This window comes from Gobius niger, assembly GCF_951799975.1.
Source record: "Gobius niger genome assembly, chromosome: 17".
NCBI classification, from domain to species: Eukaryota; Metazoa; Chordata; class Actinopteri; order Gobiiformes; family Gobiidae; genus Gobius; species Gobius niger.
Window position 1 is genome coordinate 342,881 of NC_136868.1, and position 17,604 is coordinate 360,484.

Genomic DNA, 17,604 nt, shown 5'->3' on the forward strand with positions numbered 1-17,604 from the left:
TTTTGAAAACAGTTAAGGGGGAAAACAATTTTGAAAAAATTTATATTTTCTCTAATTATTCAAAAACTACTGAACAAATGCTGAATTATGAATATAGTTTCTACTAAATAATGATGCATAGACATGGGGTGGAGCAAAGTGGTTCAATTGGTGGGTTGCAGGTTCTAGAATGTGATGATGTCATCGGGCCCAGCGGGGGGCAGGGGCCAATTTTTCCTATTAACAGCATTACACTTTCACAAGTCATAGCTCAAAAGAAAATATATGAATTACAAAAATGATCATTAATATCATTCACTGGGTCCATGATCTCTCTGTATAAGACCAAAAAATTCCTCAAAAACAAAATATTTTTTCCTCCATACAATAGTATTAGCCTTTAGAACGCTGTGATGTCACCTGCAACCCAGCAATAGCCCATAAATACATAAATAACGGAGAATGCTAACTTGATGCTACATGTTAGCATCGGGCTAATGCTAACGGTTAGCTAGCGCAAGTTACAACTGTCGTTTTTTCACTTCTACTGAACAATCTGCTGTGAGAAAATATCCATATGGGCCCGATTTAGACTTGACTTTATTTGCATGTGATAAACAAGTTCATATTCCACCAGAAAATGGCTAAAAAGAGGGAAAAATTGTGTTTCTCTAAAGATTCTATTGTGCCCCTCGGCGAAGCCACGCCCCCTTCTATGACGAGATGGGTTGCTTTTTTATTATTATTATTATTATTATTATTATTATTATTATTATTATTATTATTATTATTATCAGCTATATAACATGTATAATACTACCACAGATGTATTATTATTGAATGTGGGCAGTTTGCGGCAGTACCGTTTCCCGCCACTGCAGTCGCTCCTGTTTACGGTCTGTTTACGACAGTCCAGTCCAGGAGCAGACGGAGCATGGCGCAGACAGAGCAGGCCAGGCATCTCCAAGCTTTTAAACTTCCATTTCATGGTTTTTGACGCTGTTTCCGTGTGTGTCACCGCGTGAATACATCGCAGTTGAGAAGAGTAACATCGGATTTCCGGTAAGAGTTTGAGTAAGTGCGTTAGAAAGGTTTGAAGGTCGTTTTCCCCCCTCTCTCTCCCTGAGCGCAGCAGCTGACTGACCAAAGCTAACCAAATATGTCGTGTGTTCGAGAGCGGGCGGTTGTTTGACTTTTGGCTAGGCTGTGTTAGCTTCTAAATAGCCTAAATTTGAAGTAAAAGCCTGCTAATCTAAGCGACACCATGCGTGAAGACGGCGCAGACTGAGTGGACGTGTGGATTGTGTTATGGAAGTCAGCTGGCTCACAGATGTTCAGGTCCATTGTAAACTCCACAGGCTCTGGCTTCGTGGTAGATGATGCTACATTAATAGCCTGTTTATGCCGATGTTTGTTGTTATTGGGCAGTAGATCATACAAATAGCACCACATAGGAGGGAAACCATATACATATTAGCTCCACAATGTACCAGTTTGTTTGCTTGACTTCACTGTGGCTCCATTTATGCCAATACACAGTAACTAACAGTGTAGTAGATTTATATGTAACTGTTTCATGTGGTTAAATCCAGGGCCGTGGGAAGATGTTTTAGTTAGGGGGCGCTGAGGGACACAATGTACCCCCGAAATACCTTTTCTGTGCATAAATCCTGTTTATTAACCTCTTTACTCCCGCCTGAACCGAGAGCATTTTCTCCAGTTCAGCTTTACCCAAATCCTGTAGGCCAGTGTAACGCCTCATTTAAAAGACCTACAAAACTAAATGGATCTTTTTCCTGACGTCACATTTTTATTCATCACTTTTTTTGTCGGGCAGTCGACTCATTTTTGTTACATTTTTGTGACTTTTTTGCAATTTTTCGTCAAATTTTTCTCACTTTTTTGTAAATTTTTTGTCATTTTTTGGTCAAATATTTCTCACTTTTTTGTCAAATGTTTGTCAATTTTTGTCATTTTTTCTAAATTTTTTGTCACTTTTTCCATCAAATTATTTTCATTTTATTGTCAAATTCTTATACATTTTTCGTCAATGTTTTCTCACTTTTTTTCACATTTTCATCCTTGTTTTCGTCTCAGTTTTGTCGCTATTTTCACTCCTTTTTTCCAGAAGCTTTTGGATTGGGGTAAAGCTGGAGAAAATGTGCTCGGTGCAGGTGGGAGTTAAGGGGTTGATATTGCCTGCAGTTCACAAACTATCCACCAGGGGGGGGTGCTGCGGCGCCCTCAGCACCCTGGGTTCCCACGGCCTTGGTTAAATCAAACTTTCAGACTGTCCGATCCCTTTTCCAGGTCCTTCTGCGAACACAAAGTGCCTGGAGTCCTTTTCCACTGGCACAGCACGAGCACATCGGTTTAAAACAGGCTGAAAACAACAGCTGACATTGATTCTGTTTGTAGAGAGTGGAGGATATTGAACTCTGAGATGATATGAGCTCAGTAAAGATGTTGAACTCAAAGAAAACTGAACTAGTCGTGTTTGGAGAAAAGAACATTCATGGGCATAATATACAAATCACCATAAATAATGAAGTGATCAAGTGAATGACAAGTACAGTTTTGGATCATAGGTAAAGTAAAACATATATCTATATATCTCTAAAGTCACGTGCATAAAAGGTTGAGGATTTGATCAAATTCAAAACTCTACAGATACTATGTATAAAGTCAAACATAATCAGCTTCCTTCTAATATTCAGAAGATGTTCAGCAATAGAGATGAAAGATACAATCCTTTAAAACAACATGTCCGCAGCTCCTTAAAGAGTCTGTTCCTGACTGAAGGGGGAAGATCTTTGGAATGACCAAGATGAGGAGCTTAAAGGAACAGGCCAGCGTTTTTCCACACTGAGACATGTTCTTACCTGAGCTGTGACGAGTTCTTTAGGACCTGTCTGATCTTCAGTCACGTAAACACAGCGCAGACGGCGTTAGCATTTAGCCTCTCCCTCTCTCCTCTATAGCTCCAAAACAGGTCAAGATAGAAGCTACCAAGCTCTTCCACGTTTTCCCACCGTTTTACCAGGAGTAGTTTGGCATCTGCGCAGTAAAGTGAAGATTACTGCTACTAAAGAACTCGTCACAGCTCAGGTAAGAACATATCTCAGTATGGAAAAACGGTGGCCTGTTCCTTTAAGCTCCTCATCTTGGTCATTCCAAAGATCTTCCTCATTTTAGCAATTAAAACATAAATGAAAAACAAAACAATATTAGACCAATATGCTAATGTCAAACCATGACCCAGACTCTTGTTTGTTTGCATCTCGTATGGACATTAGTGTCATTATCAACTAAGGAATTGTTAAGCTTCTTTTTATGGAAGTATTTTATGCGCATATTAAACACAACAACAGCAGGTATGTATGTGTTGATCATGAGGAAACATCCTTCACATCAGATACAAGTTCAATAAGTCAGTTTTGCAGAACATTTATTACCCGAGCATTATTCAAATGTCCTTCCTTTGCAGCTTGGCCTTCGTCCTTATCTCGCCCCGTGTTCCTCTCCTGGCGGCTGGAATGGCTGTGCCTTTTTATGGCCAGGCTCCAGGACAGGCTTATGTCTGTCCAGGGCCAGGAGCCGAGCAGCTGCCTGAGCCGAGGGCCGAGCAGGTGCTGCCCGGTCCTCGTCTGTCCGTGTTACTGTTCTACATGTTCTGCTGCTCATTATGGGTCCTCGTCTGTCCGTGTTACTGTTCTACATGTTCTGTTGCTGGTGATTATGGGACCTTCTTCTGTTTGTGATTACTGCTCCATGACCCACTTTATACTGAGGTTAGTTTAGACAGTAGACAACAAACTGGCATACCATAGATTATCTTACCTTAGGGCTGTGCAATTAATCGAAATTCGATTACGATTTCGATTACAACAGTAAACGATTACAAAATTAGCATAATCGCAAAAAATCGATTTTATTTTTTATTTTTATTTTTTTTTCCACATTTTTTTTGTTTTTATTTTCAATTTTTAATTTTTGGATTTTTGTCACTTTTTTGATGGATTTTTGTCACTTTTTTGATGGATTTTTGTCACTTTTTTGATGGATTTTTGTCTTTTTTTGATGGATTTTTGTCTTTTTTTGATGGATTTTTGTCACTTTTTTGATGGATTTTTGTCTTTTTTTGATGGATTTTTGTCACTTTTTTGATGGATTTTTGTCACTTTTTTGATGGATTTTTGTCACTTTTTTGATGGATTTTTGTCTTTTTTTTTGATGGATTTTTGTCACTTTTTTGATGGATTTTTGTCACTTTTTTGATGGATTTTTGTCTTTTTTTTGATGGATTTTTGTCTCTTTTTTTTTTATGGATTGTCTTTTTTTTGATGGATTTTTGTCACTTTTTTGATGGATTTTTGTCATTTTTTGCTGGATTTTTGTCACTTTTTTGCTGGATTTTTGTCTTTTTTTTGATGGATTTTTTTAAAGGCAACAAATAATCGTTTGAATAATCGTGATTTCAATTATGACAAAAATAATCGTGATTATTATTTTTTCAATAATCGAGCAGCCCTATCTTACCGTATAAGTGTTTTATTTCCTATTGATTTTTGAGGCAAAGAATCCAGGAAATGGTAGAGAATGGTCACAAACAGTCCCGCATCAAAATTCTGATTAGATTTTCTATAAAAAGCCTTCATTTACAGTGGCTACAACTTTCCCCAGCACTTTGAAATCTGACCTTTTCATCCAGCGAAAGTTTTGGAGGATTCAGCAAATATCTGAAATGAAAGAATAGCACGTCATGTTTATGCCTGTTCCCCAAATCCATCAAAAATCCTCATATTCCTGTTTCTCATGAGAACCATGCCTGACCCAAGACAAACGCTCAGTCTCTGATCTGTGAAAGCAAAGAAAGATCAGACTCTGTTCCTACAGGGAGAGGAACGTAGGAAGCTCGGTTTGGATCCAGCTCTGAACTTTGCATGTTGTTTTTTTGTCCTCGGACAGGAGGAAACACATGTAGTGTTGCAGGGCCATTGGCACAGATTAACAGTCATGCTTCTGTCATGCTGTCCCGGGGTCGTCTCCCGCCGCCAGTCTGGTGACTGAAGGAATAATGCAATGTTAAAGGAACAGGCCAGTGTTTTTACATACTGAGATATGTTCTTACCTTAGCAGTGACGAGTTCGAAATGCGCGCAGTAATCTTCACTTTACTGTGCGGATGCCAAACTACAAAAAAAATGACAAAAAAATGACAAAAAAATGACAAAAAAATGACAAAAAAATGACAAAAAAATGACAAAAAAATGACTAAAAAAATGACTAAAAATTTTACAAAAAATGACAAAAAACACAAGTTTGAAATCCGCGCAGTAATCTTCACTTTACTGTGTGGATGCCAAACTACAAAAAAAATGACAAAAAAACACAAAAATGACAAAAAAAATGACAAAAAAAAACACAAAAATGACAAAAAAATGACAAAAAAACACAAAAAATGACCAAAAAAAACACAAAAATGACAAAAAAATGACAAAAAAACCCACAAAAAATGACAAAAAAATGACCAAAAAAATGACACAAAAATGACAAAAAAATGACAAAAAAACACCAAAAAAATTAAAAAAAAAAAAAAAAGAAAAATGACTAAAAAAATGACTAAAAAAATGACTAAAAATTTTACAAAAAATGACAAAAAACACAAGTTTGAAATCCGCGCAGTAATCTTCACTTTACTGTGCGGATGCCAAACTACTCCTGGTATTATTACGCCTTACAATATAGTTCCCCCTTTTATCCGCTTAGAAAATCCACATTGTTTAATTGTGTGTAATTATACTTTGTAGTGGAACACTTCACGTAACCATATTTAAATAGGGAAAACGTGGAAGAGCTTGGTAGCTTCTATCTTGACCTGTGTTGGAGCTATAGAGGAGAGAGGGAGAGGCTAAATGCTAACGCCGTCTGCGCTGTGTTTACGTGACTGAAGATCAGACAGGTCCTAAAGAACTCGTCACAGCTCAGGTAAGAACATATCTCAGTGTGGAAAAACGGTGGCCTGTTCCTTTAAAGCAGTACTAAGTAAGTCTCGCCCCTAGAGGCCATAAGCGCAACTGCAGGTGTCGTAGCAAGTTGTGATTTTTTAAGTTATTAAATGTCCGTGAGAGTAAATCCTACGCTGACAGAAAGGGCAAAGGGAAAGAGGGATATTGTACATCCAGTTACACAACGGAAATATTTTTTTTTCACTCAAACTTTGCTGTAAATACTGTTTAAAGTGACGTTAGCCTGCAGTTAGCTTTGCCCGTTAGCCTGCTACCTTCTTCTTCGTGATTCTATTAGTGTGTATCGGTGGCTCCGACCCGGTGGCATTCAAGTTGCAAGTGTGGTTTTCTGGCCAGAGACACCAGGGGGAGATGAATTGTAGCTCTCTGGGCTCTCACACTGGGCTAGTCTGTACCCGTCTCTCACCCTCTTTTATTGCTGTCAGATTGTTCGGTTTCCCTGCAGTTCCTCTCCAGCCGCTCTGTGGGCTCGGTGCTTGTTTTGCCACTGGGCATTTCTGTCTATTCTGGGAGTCACTGGTAAACACTGGAGGTTTCTCAATAGTTCTGAGCGGTGGTGTTTTGAGACTGGTTTGTTCCACAGACAGATCAGATCAGGGCAATACGGTGATAAAAGTCAGATTGTGTTATTCTTGGAGAGATCCTTAACATATTGTGATTCAGTGTTCACCTCTAAGAGCATAAAGAGTGTATTGTAATATAAAAAGATCAAAAGTTTAGGGATTGAAAACACAAGTTGAAAAGAATTTGAAATAAGTGGAAAGAATTAGGAAGATTTTTTTTGTAAGAAGAGGGAAATTTTGAAAAAAAAATTGTGAAATTTCTTTGGGGGAAATTGTGAAAAATTCAGTGGGAAAATGAAAAAATGGGAGAAAAAACGTGGCAAAATTGGTTAAAAAATGTGGATAAAATTGGGGATTTTTTTTTTTTTTTCTGCCCTTTTCTCATTAAAGGAACTTTATTTGGTAACACTTTACATTACGGGCCGGTAAGTCCATGGTACTTACAGTGGTACTTACTAGTAATGACAGTGGTACTTATTGTGGTACTTACAGTGGTAATTACTAGTAATGACAGTGGTACTTATTGTGGTACTTACAGTGGTAATTACTAGTAATTGGGGTTAGGGTTAGTGAGTCACAGAGTTACCCCTGTATCGCTCATTACTAAGAGAAACAGGGGTAACTCTTACTAGTGAAGGTTGTACTTCTATTTACTTTGGTACTTATTGGTAATTCAAAGATACTACAGCAGCAATTCATAAGTAGTAAATGTGGTACTTCTACAAACAGAAGTCATTTCTAGGATTGTGTGACTATAAAACAACATAAAACAACATTAGGGAAAACAAGAACCTTCATTACTAAGAGTTACCACTGTTTCTAGAAGTACATACCTTGTAATTCTCACTATAGTATCCTTTAAGTACCACAATATGTACCTAGAAGTACCACTATTATTACTAGTATTTACCACTGTAAGTACCACCATAAGTATCTATAATTACCACTGTAAGTACCAAGGACTTAAAAGAAATTAAATGGAAGGAAAAGGAAAATATTAATATGATTCATTTGTTTCATGGTTCTGTATGACAAACAATTTAGCATAAGTATTGGAAAAAGTATTGTTCAGGTATCGGCATCAAAAACAAAATATCGTTAAAGTACCGAATAAAACACTTTACCAGTGCCCAGTCCTGGTGACGATTTAACCAATCATGAAACGATTTAACCAATCATTGTGAAACAGATCCTCAATGACTGCGGTCTCTCCTATGTTTGGAGATCCCAGAAAATCACCAATGTGGAACGAACCCAAAAGGACCAGTTTATACAGAGATGGAGAGGAGAATGTGGCACTATGTCGTCCTGTGATGTTTATGTGGAATTTAAAACTGTATTTGAATTAGAAAAGTATCTTTTGTGTGAGAATGTCTCCCACAGTCACGCCATTTGTAATTTAAGAACCGGAAACAATCGACTGGCAAAAGCAGTGGCCGATATAAAGGCATTGACAGAAAATTTCGTTATTGTAATCTCTGTAATGATAATGTTGTCGGTGATGAGTTTCATTTACTGTTTGAATGTTCAAATGCGGAAGTTGTCATCAATAGAGAAAAATATTTGCCAACATTTTATGTAAGACACCCTTCAATGTTTAAACTTATTTCACTTATGCAAAATCAAAGTCAAAATGTGATTAGTAAATTTGGTACCTTTTTGAAAAAGGTTCTTCTTCTGTTAAAATGATATCTGTTATTACTTTGTTCTGTTTTGTTTTTGTGAACTTGTGCTCCATACCATGGGTGTGGTCGTGAGCACTGAAAAAATAAAGAAAGAAAAGAAGAAGTGGGGACTCTCAGATGCAACTACTGATACAAAATCAAAGCTGGCATTAGATCAGCCGATATCTGATACTGAAAAGTCCCCGATATCAGTCGACCTGTGATCTCTCCCCAGACAAGGGCACGATGAGGCTGAAAACGCTCTGAAATGTAACTGCGAATGTCCATGAAGAGGAATGTAAATACTGATCCCTCACAGAAAGACGAGTCGTGTTGATTCCTGTGTTTTGAAACTGCTCTGTGCCCTTGAGGAGAGTCGGATCACACAGAGGTACAGTGTGAGGCTGTGGGTTTGTTGAACCTCGGATCACACGGAGGTACAGTATGAGGCTGTGGGTTTGTTGAACCTCGGATCACACAGAGGTACAGTGTGAGGCTGTGGGTTTGTTGAACCTCGGTGTGGAATGTCCGTCAGAAGCCGGGGCCACGTCACCTCTGAAAGCAGACACCTGTGTATTTTAAGGAGTTACGGCTTTGAGTATTATCCAGGGCTTCTGTGTGATGCTCTGTTATTCTCCGGTCACAAACAGTCTGCCTTAATGTGCCCTTGTTATGGCACTAGCCGTGACCCGGGAGAAATCATTACCAAAATGTCAGGGGGTTCCTTATTTATCATGTCATTTCTATTTTAATTGGCTTTACAGAACAGTGAGTAAATGTGGGTGAAGTGTAAGGCCAACACTATCCTCACACTCCTAGTCCAATACTTCTCATGTCAGGGCATTTTTAGGGAGGTTTAAGTTCAGTAATAGCATCAGCCTGGGAATAATCTGCATCATATCCAAAAGAAGTCTGAGTTTATGACATATCATTTCTTAGTAAGACTCTTTTAGTCTGCAGGTGACTCACTACAACAGGAAACGGTGCGTAGGTCTGATCAGTAATGGAGGTTTAGTCTGACAGAGACATACCAGGGGGGGCGGGAGAAGGGGTGGTCTGGCCCTAACTCATGTAGGTGCTCTCCAAACCCCCTCCCTCTGGAAACGGACACTGGGGATATTTATAGCCCCTCAGCACAGGCACACACTGTTTCTTCAGGCTGTGAGCAGCAGGGCCAGAGCCGCTCGGAACTCGGATATTCTAGAGTGTTCTGCTTCTGTAACAGGCCAAACAGGTAGGATTCTGATGAAATGTTTCAGTAAAGCGTGTCTTAGAGGTGGATCGTAGTCGAGGGTTAGAAAAGAAGAGACTTTGTTGACCTGCTGTATGAACCTTCTGTCCTTTAGGTTTAGACTTGTGTGACTTTGTTGACCTGCTGTATGAACCTTCTGTCCTTTAGGGAATAGACTTGTGTGACTTTGTTGACCTGCTGTATGAACCTTCTGTCCTTTAGGTACAGACTTGTGTAGCTTTGTTGACCTGCTGTATGAACCTTCAGACTTGTGTAGCTTTGTTGACCTGCTGTGTGAACCTTCAGACTTGTGTAGCTTTGTTGACCTGCTGTATGAACCTTCAGACTTGTGTAGCTTTGTTGACCTGCTGTATGAACCTTCAGACTTGTGTAGCTTCATGTCTTGTTCTCTCTGTTTCAGAGCGAGCGTTCCTGATGAGTCTTCCCACAGAGGAGATGGAGAAGCCGGTGCTGCAGACGCAGACGTCCACGCTGCCGTTCTTTGACACGTCTCATGCCTTTAACCTGCTGCGTGGGATCCACGAGCTCCGCGCTGAGAGGAAGTTCTTTGACGTGACTCTTTGTGCCGAGGGCCGTGAGTTCCACTGCCACCGCACAGTCCTGGCCGCGGCCAGCACGTACTTCAGGGCCATGTTCACTGGAACACTGAAGGAGAGTGTGATGGACCGGGTAGTGCTTCATGAGGTCTCTGCGGAGCTGCTGGGGCTGCTGGTGGACTTCTGTTACACAGGACGCGTCACTGTCACTCAGGACAATGTGGATCTTCTCTTGAAGACCGCTGACCTCTTCCAGTTCCCCTCGGTCAAAGAGGCCTGCTGTGCCTTCCTGGAGCAGAGGCTGGACGTGTCCAACTGTCTGGAGATACAGGACTTTGCCGAGGCCTACGCCTGCCGAGAGCTGGCCGCCAGCGCGCGGCGCTTTGTGCTGAAGAACATCATGGACCTGGCCAAAGGCACAGACTTCGAGCGGCTGTCGTGGAAGCGTCTGCTGGAGTTTGTGACAGACGATGAGCTGTGTGTGGACAAAGAGGAGACGGTGTATCAGATCGGAGTGCACTGGGTGAAGGCGGACCTCCAGAGGAGGCTGCACTATTGGCCGGAGCTGCTCCAGCAGGTCAGGCTGCCCTTCGTGCGCAGGTTCTTCCTCTTGGCTCATGTGGAGAGTGACCCGCTGGTGTACCTGTCCCCCACCTGTCTGCGGCTGGTCAATGAGGCTCGCAGCTTCCAGTCGTGCGAGTACGATCGACACGACCGGTCCTGCAACCGCATGAGGCCCCGCCCCTCCACGGGCCTGGCGGAGATCCTGGTGGTGATCGGCGGCTGTGACCAGGACTGTGACGAGCTGGTGACGGTGGACTGTTATAACCCTCAGAGCGGACAGTGGAGGTACCTCGCCGAGTTCCCTGACCACCTGGGAGGAGGATACAGCATCACTGCCCTGGGGAATGACATCTACGTCACAGGTGCCTTTCACATTCACATTCACACTCGCATGTATCGCATGTATCGCATGTAGCGCATGTAGCGCATGTAGCGCATGTATTCATTATGGTTGTTCTGTTAGCTGTGAAATGCTTCTGTGAGCTTCCTGTCCAGACCCATCACCAAATGTCCTGCAGTTGCATTTGGTTTCTTTCTATTCATACTCTGGACCTGATAAAATGGCAGCCAGACTGTGCTTATAAATAAATTGGTATCTCTGTGGCTTAAGTCTAAATGTGTGAACAAACTGAGATGGAACAAGGCGTTCTGCCAGGACCCCCAGCCTGTTCTTAGAATCCCAACATTAAGACTTCTCTCTAAAGAGGACCAGCTTCACCTTAAAGAAAGTCTGATGTTTACTCACATCTGAGGAATCCCGGTCTGAGCAGGACACTGACAGACTGGTATAAATTTAGCAATGCCATCTCATCGTCCAGTGACAGAGTTACAGCAGCAGAACTGTTGTGTAATGTCGACTTACTGGCTTTGATTCAGAGCCACAATCGTATGTGATATTCTAACGTTAAGATTATGCTAGTTTTGCTCTGTACTTGGGAGCATTTTCAGCTGCAAGTCTTTCCCAACGAACTGTAGATATTTATATTGCAGCTTTAGCGACTTCTCAGTGATGCGTATTCCACTATAATCTACAGATAAATATATGTTTTACATGATATATAACAAATGTAATTAGTATTTGTGGCCGGTCATCTTAGTGTTTTCAATCAGTGTCTTTATGATCTTCATGATGCATTGATGGTTCACATAATGCTTTGCTGCTAACGATTCTACACTAATCCAAGTTGTTCCTGTAGAAGCTGAACTATTTAGTTGTTTTAAGTTTAAACAAAGCGATTGTAAAGAGTGTAATAACGCATAAACAGCACTGTAACACTGTTCTGATGAATAGTTCATGTTCATGTATGTCTCACAGGCGGCTCTGACGGCTCGCGGCTCTACGACGGCGTGTGGCGATACAGGTCCAGTGTGAACGAGTGGACGGAGGTCTCTCCGATGCTGAAGGTGCGGGAGTACCACAGCTCGTGTGTCCTGAAGGGCCAGCTGTACGTGGTGGCCTCCGACAGCACCGAGCGCTACGACAACGCGCTGGACTGCTGGGAGGCTCTGCCCCCCATGCTGCACCCCATGGACAACTGCACCACCACCACCTGCAGGGGGCGCCTGTACGCCATCGGCTGCCTGGCGGGAGAGGACACCATGTCTGTTCAGAGCTACGACCCGGAGACCAACCGCTGGGCTCTGGTGAACTGTGGAGAGCTCCCGCCCTGGTCCTTCACGCCCAAAACCGTCACTCTGAACGGCCTCATTTACTTCGTCAGGTGAGAGAAGCAGCTGAGGTTAGCTGGTACATGTACGGGCTGTTAGAGAGGGACACGAGCGAGTGTTCCTGGTCCTTCACGCCCAAAACAGTCACTCTGAACGGCCTCATTTACTTCGTCAGGTGAGAGGAGCAGCTGAGGTCAGCTGGTACATGTACGGGCTGTTAGAGAGGGACACGAGCGAGTGTTCCTGGTCCTTCACGCCCAAAACAGTCACTCTGAACGGCCTCATCTACTTTGTCAGGTGAGAGGAGCAGCTGAGGGAAACTGTGACATGTACGGGCTGTTAGAGAGGGACACGAGAGGGACACGAGCTCCCGCCCTGGTCCTTCACGCCCAAAACCGTCACTCTGAACGGCCTCATTTACTTCGTCAGGTGAGAGAAGTTACATGTACGGAGGGGCTGTTAGAGAGGGACACGAGAGGGACATGAGAGGGACACGAGCCAGTGTTCCTGGTCCTTCACGCCCAAAACTGTCACTCTGAACGGCCTCATCTACTTCGTCAGGTGAGAGGAGCAGCTGAGGTCAGCTGGTACATGTACGGAGGGACACGAGCCAGTGTTCCTGGTCCTTCACGCCCAAAACCGTCACTCTGAACGGCCTCATTTACTTCGTCAGGTGAGAGGAGCAGCTGAGGTCAGCTGGTACATGTACGGAGGGACACGAGCCAGTGTTCCTGGTCCTTCACGCCCAAAACCGTCACTCTGAACGGCCTCATTTACTTCGTCAGGTGAGAGGAGCAGCTGAGGTCAGCTGGTACATGTACGGAGGGACACGAGCCAGTGTTCCTGACAGGGCTGCAAGCTTTATCACAAGTGAATATGAAGTGTAATTTCAACAGCTACAAACAAAAACAATCACTGGCTGCAATGACTTAGATAATATTATATTCTCTTCAGAGAATTCACCTGTGTCTCTAAGGTTGGACAGTTGCAGTCTACAGCTTCCTGTGGCGCTAACAGCTCATGGTTTTTTAGTTTTGACAGTGAGGAATAAAACACTTGTTTTGTGCTTTACACGCCTGTAGCCATTATTCACTTCATACTCTCTGTTGGTCAGCTCCTATTGTGGCCACAGCTGCCTGGGGCAGACTGACGGCTACCCGTCTGTGGAAACCAGAGTACTCTAACCTCCGCAGGCACGGGGAGAACATGCCCCACAGAAAGGCCCCCTCCAGTCAGGGATCGAACCCAGGACCGTCCAGCTGTGAACCACGAGTGCTAACCGCTGCACCGCCTTAAGCCTGGCCTGGTTCATCCAGAATCACCAACAGTGTCCCGTGAGCTGAAGCCACAGCTCTGGCTCCGTGCACGTTCATGCAGCTGTGCACTCTGCCCCTCAGACTGCTGACTGTAGCCGACTGTGACTTATACAGTTTATCTGGAGAGAAAGACCGCAGCCTCTGGATCTCAGCTCTGTTTCGGCTACAGATGATCATCCAGGCAAACTCAGGCCCAGTGGCCAGATGCCCTTCCAGCCAGTGTTGGCCAGAGGCTGTTTTAACAATGTCTCAGCTCATAAACGTAGCTTTACTGTCCTGCCAGAGCGGCTCCAGTGGATCTATGTTGTTTTTCAGCTGTTTCTATTTGCAGGGATGACTCGGCCGAGGTGGATGTTTATAACCCTCTGAAGAACGAATGGGACACGATCAGCCCAATGACCCAGGTGAGACTTGTTTATGCACATCTGAGCAGATCATCTCATTGACCCCAGTGTTAATGTCGTCGACTAAAATATTTAGTCTTAATTTTAGTCAAAGTGATATTTTTGTGACTAAAATTGGACTAAAACTAAATGAAAAGTTCCTCATGAGACTAAAACTATGACTAAAATGTCCAGATATTTGAGTCGACTAAAATCAGACTAAATAAAAATGAAAAGGAGAGACTAAAATCATCCAAACTTGTATTGAGCGTCTGAAAGAGCCTCAGATCATGTTTAAAGGATCAGCTCTGAGCTTTGTTCATGTGGAGCAGAAACATGAAGCAGAGGAAAAAGACTAAAACTAAATTAAAATATGTTGTCAAAGTTAACACTGTACGACTGCACTGTTCATGGGGAATAACGGATAAAGCAAACGTCAAGAAATGTACAAAAGTAACTGAAGAGCAAATAGAGACGACTCCAGAGTAGGGCTGTGCAATTAATCGAAATTCGATTACGATTTCAATTACAACAGTAAACGACTACAAAATTAGCATAATCGCAAAAAATCGACTATAATTTTTTTTGTTCCATTTTTTTTTCAATTTTTTTTTTTTTCAATTTTTTTTTCCACATTTTTTTTTTTTTCAATTTTGGGATTTTTGTCACTTTTTTGCTGGATTTTTGTCTTTTTTTAATGGATTTTTGTAACTTTTTTAATGGATTTTTGTCACTTTTTTGCTGGATTTTTGTCTTTTTTTTGATGGATTTTTGTCACTATTTTGATGGATTTTTGTCACTTTTTTGATGGATTTTTGTCACTTTTTTGCTGGATTTTTGTCACTTTTTTGCTGGATTTTTGTCTTTTTTTTAATGGATTTTTGTCACTTTTTTGATGGATTTTTGTCTTTTTTTTGATGGATTTTTGTCTTTTTTTTAATGGATTTTTGTCACTTTTTTGATGGATTTTTGTCTTTTTTTGATGGATTTTTGTCACTTTTTTGCTGGATTTTTGTCTTTTTTTGATGGATTTTTGTCACTTTTTTGCTGGATTTTTGTCTTTTTTTGATGGATTTTTGTCACTTTTTTGATGGATTTTTGTCACTTTTTTGATGGATTTTTGTCTTTTTTTTTATGGATTTTTGTCTTTTTTTTAATGGATTTTTGTCACTTTTTTGCTGGATTTTTGTCTTTTTTTGATGGATTTTTGTCACTTTTTCGCTGGATTTTTGTCACTTTTTTGATGGATTTTTGTCACTTTTTGATGGATTTTTGTCACTTTTTTGATGGATTTTTGTCTTTTTTTGCTGGATTTTTGTCACTTTTTTGCTGGATTTTTGTCACTTTTTCGCTGGATTTTTGTCACTTTTTTGATGGATTTTTGTCACTTTTTCGCTGGATTTTTGTCACTTTTTCGCTGGATTTTTTTTAAAGGCAACAAATAATCGTTTCAATAATCGTGATTTCAATTATGACAAAAATAATCGTGATTATTATTTTTTCAATAATCGAGCAGCCCTAACTCCAGAGTTGTTAGCACGATCACTGAAGACTGTTATACTTTCAGAGATTGAGTTTGCTGTTTCCACCCAGAAAAAAAGCCTCTGTTCCTAATGTTTGTTCACCCCCATCCCAGAGACGTTCTGAATCCCAGAGACATTCTGAATCCCAGAGACATTCTGAATCCCAGAGACGTTCTGAATCCCAGAGACATTCTGAATCCCAGAGACGTTCTGAATCCCAGAGACATTCTGAATCCCAGAGACATTCTGAATCCCAGAGACGTTCTGAATCCCAGAGACATTCTGAATCCCAGAGACATTCTGAATCCCAGAGACGTTCTGAATCCCAGAGACATTCTGAATCCCAGACGTTCTGAATCCCAGAGACGTTCTGAATCCCAGAGACATTCTGAATCCCAGAGACGTTCTGAATCCCAGACGTTCTGAATCCCAGAGACGTTCTGAATCCCAGAGACATTCTGAATCCCAGACGTTCTGAATCCCAGACGTTCTGAATCCCAGAGACGTTCTGAATCCCAGAGACATTCTGAATCCCAGACGTTCTGAATCCCAGAGACATTCTGAATCCCAGAGACGTTCTGAATCCCAGACGTTCTGAATCCCAGAGACGTTCTGAATCCCAGAGACGTTCTGAATCCCAGAGACGTTCTGAATCCCAGAGACATTCTGAATCCCAGAGACGTTCTGAATCCCAGAGACGTTCTGAATCCCAGAGACGTTCTGAATCCCAGAGGGGTGAATGAAAGCTGCCATACGGAGCTAAATCAGATCATTCCTGTGGCATCTATAGAAAGTATTTATTGTGTTGTTATATTTTCCTCAGCCTTACAAACCGGTCAGACCCGTGTGTGTGTTTCAGGTGCACGTGGGGGGCAGCGTGGCCGTGCTGGGGGGTAAACTGTACGTCTCCGGGGGCTATGACAACACGTTCGAGCTGTCCGACGTGGTGGAGGCCTACGACCCCCGGACGCGCTGCTGGGCGGTGGCGGGACGGCTGCCCCAGCGCACCTTCTGGCACGGCAGCGTCAGCATCTTCAGACAGTTCATGCCTCTGGTGTCGAGCGCCTTCGAGCCCGCGGAGGTGCCCGACTCCAACGCCATCCAGCTGCACCGTCACCACCGGCAACAAGTGCTGCAGAACCACCTGAACAATGTGAACCAGGACGTGGACGCGGCGCACTGACCCCTGACCCCCTGAAACCCCCTGACCCCTGACCCCTGACCCCTGACCCCGGCACAGGCGGCGCTCAGGTGGTTTGTAGAGCCCGTGTTCATGGCTCAATGACTTTCACACCATCCGACATGTCTACGTTTATTTATTCATTTCGAGCCCCTTGTGTCAGGTCGCAGTTTGGCTTTTTATCAGCTCATAATGAGGATCTGATTTGATAATAGACAGTTTTCAGCATCAGGGAGTCGGTGATGAGTCACAAAATGATGTACACTAGGGCTGCATCTAACGATTATTTTGGTAATCGATTAATTGACCGATTATTTTTACGATTAATCGATTAATTGCTTGGCTGTGAAAGGTGCATGGACTTTGTATTTTTTCAATTTTTTTTTATCACATAAAGCTAAAGTGGCGCCGCTTGAGGACATGTTGATGGAGTAAACTTAAAGTAACCGTTTGTAGGAAGCTCTTTGTGCTAATTCTGCTTTGATTGGACGAGACAAAGACAGATATTTATGAAATTTACGATGTACAAAACACTGCAGACCCTCACTTTAAAAACAAAGTAGGTTTTCATCCAAAATACATAATTGTCATGTCTTTTTTGCTCTACTTTAGTCTGTGTTTGCTAGAAAACGATTAATCGATTAATGAAATAGTTGACAACTATTTTAGTCATCGATTACTTGTCGATTAATCGATTAGTTGTTTCAGCTCTAATGTACACACAACTAGCGAGCTGCCTACTAAGCTGAGTAATCCATAATTAGCATCCAATCACTTTAATCACTTTGTGGCTTCTACAGCACCGCACACTGACCCACATGAGCTGCTCCAGAGTCCTCGTCTCTCCCGCAGGTGTTGCTCATCACACTGTGGACATGAGCGCCGTTAAAATGTATTACTTAATTCATTTTGATTGAATACATTATTATTATTACAGACAGAGAGGTT

At 42.2% G+C, this 17,604-nt stretch overlaps 1 protein-coding gene across 1 annotated transcript; it reads left to right on the forward strand.

The window, feature by feature from the left end:
• The first annotated feature begins 914 nt into the window (after nucleotides 1-914).
• On the forward strand, nucleotides 915-16,660 carry klhl21 (kelch-like family member 21). The gene is made up of 5 exons (XM_079575259.1): nucleotides 915-1,041; nucleotides 9,887-10,948; nucleotides 11,902-12,307; nucleotides 13,902-13,974; nucleotides 16,336-16,660. The coding sequence occupies exons 2-5, from the start codon at nucleotides 9,901-9,903 to the stop codon at nucleotides 16,657-16,659; spliced, it is 1,851 nt and encodes a 616-aa protein (XP_079431385.1). The 5' UTR covers nucleotides 915-1,041; nucleotides 9,887-9,900; the 3' UTR covers nucleotide 16,660.
• Nucleotides 16,661-17,604: the final 944 nt, after the last annotated feature.

What these genes read in the sequence shown, in the direction of transcription:
- klhl21 (XM_079575259.1), top strand. Translation starts at nt 9,901, where the DNA reads ATGAGTCTTCCCACAGAGGAGATGGAGAAGCCGGTGCTGCAGACGCAG. An exon ending in GGCCTCATTTACTTCGTCAG is followed by an intron (nt 12,308 to 13,901) that starts GTGAGAGAAGCA and finishes TTCTATTTGCAG; the next exon opens with GGATGACTCGGCCGAGGTGG. An exon ending in CGATCAGCCCAATGACCCAG is followed by an intron (nt 13,975 to 16,335) that starts GTGAGACTTGTT and finishes TGTGTGTTTCAG; the next exon opens with GTGCACGTGGGGGGCAGCGT.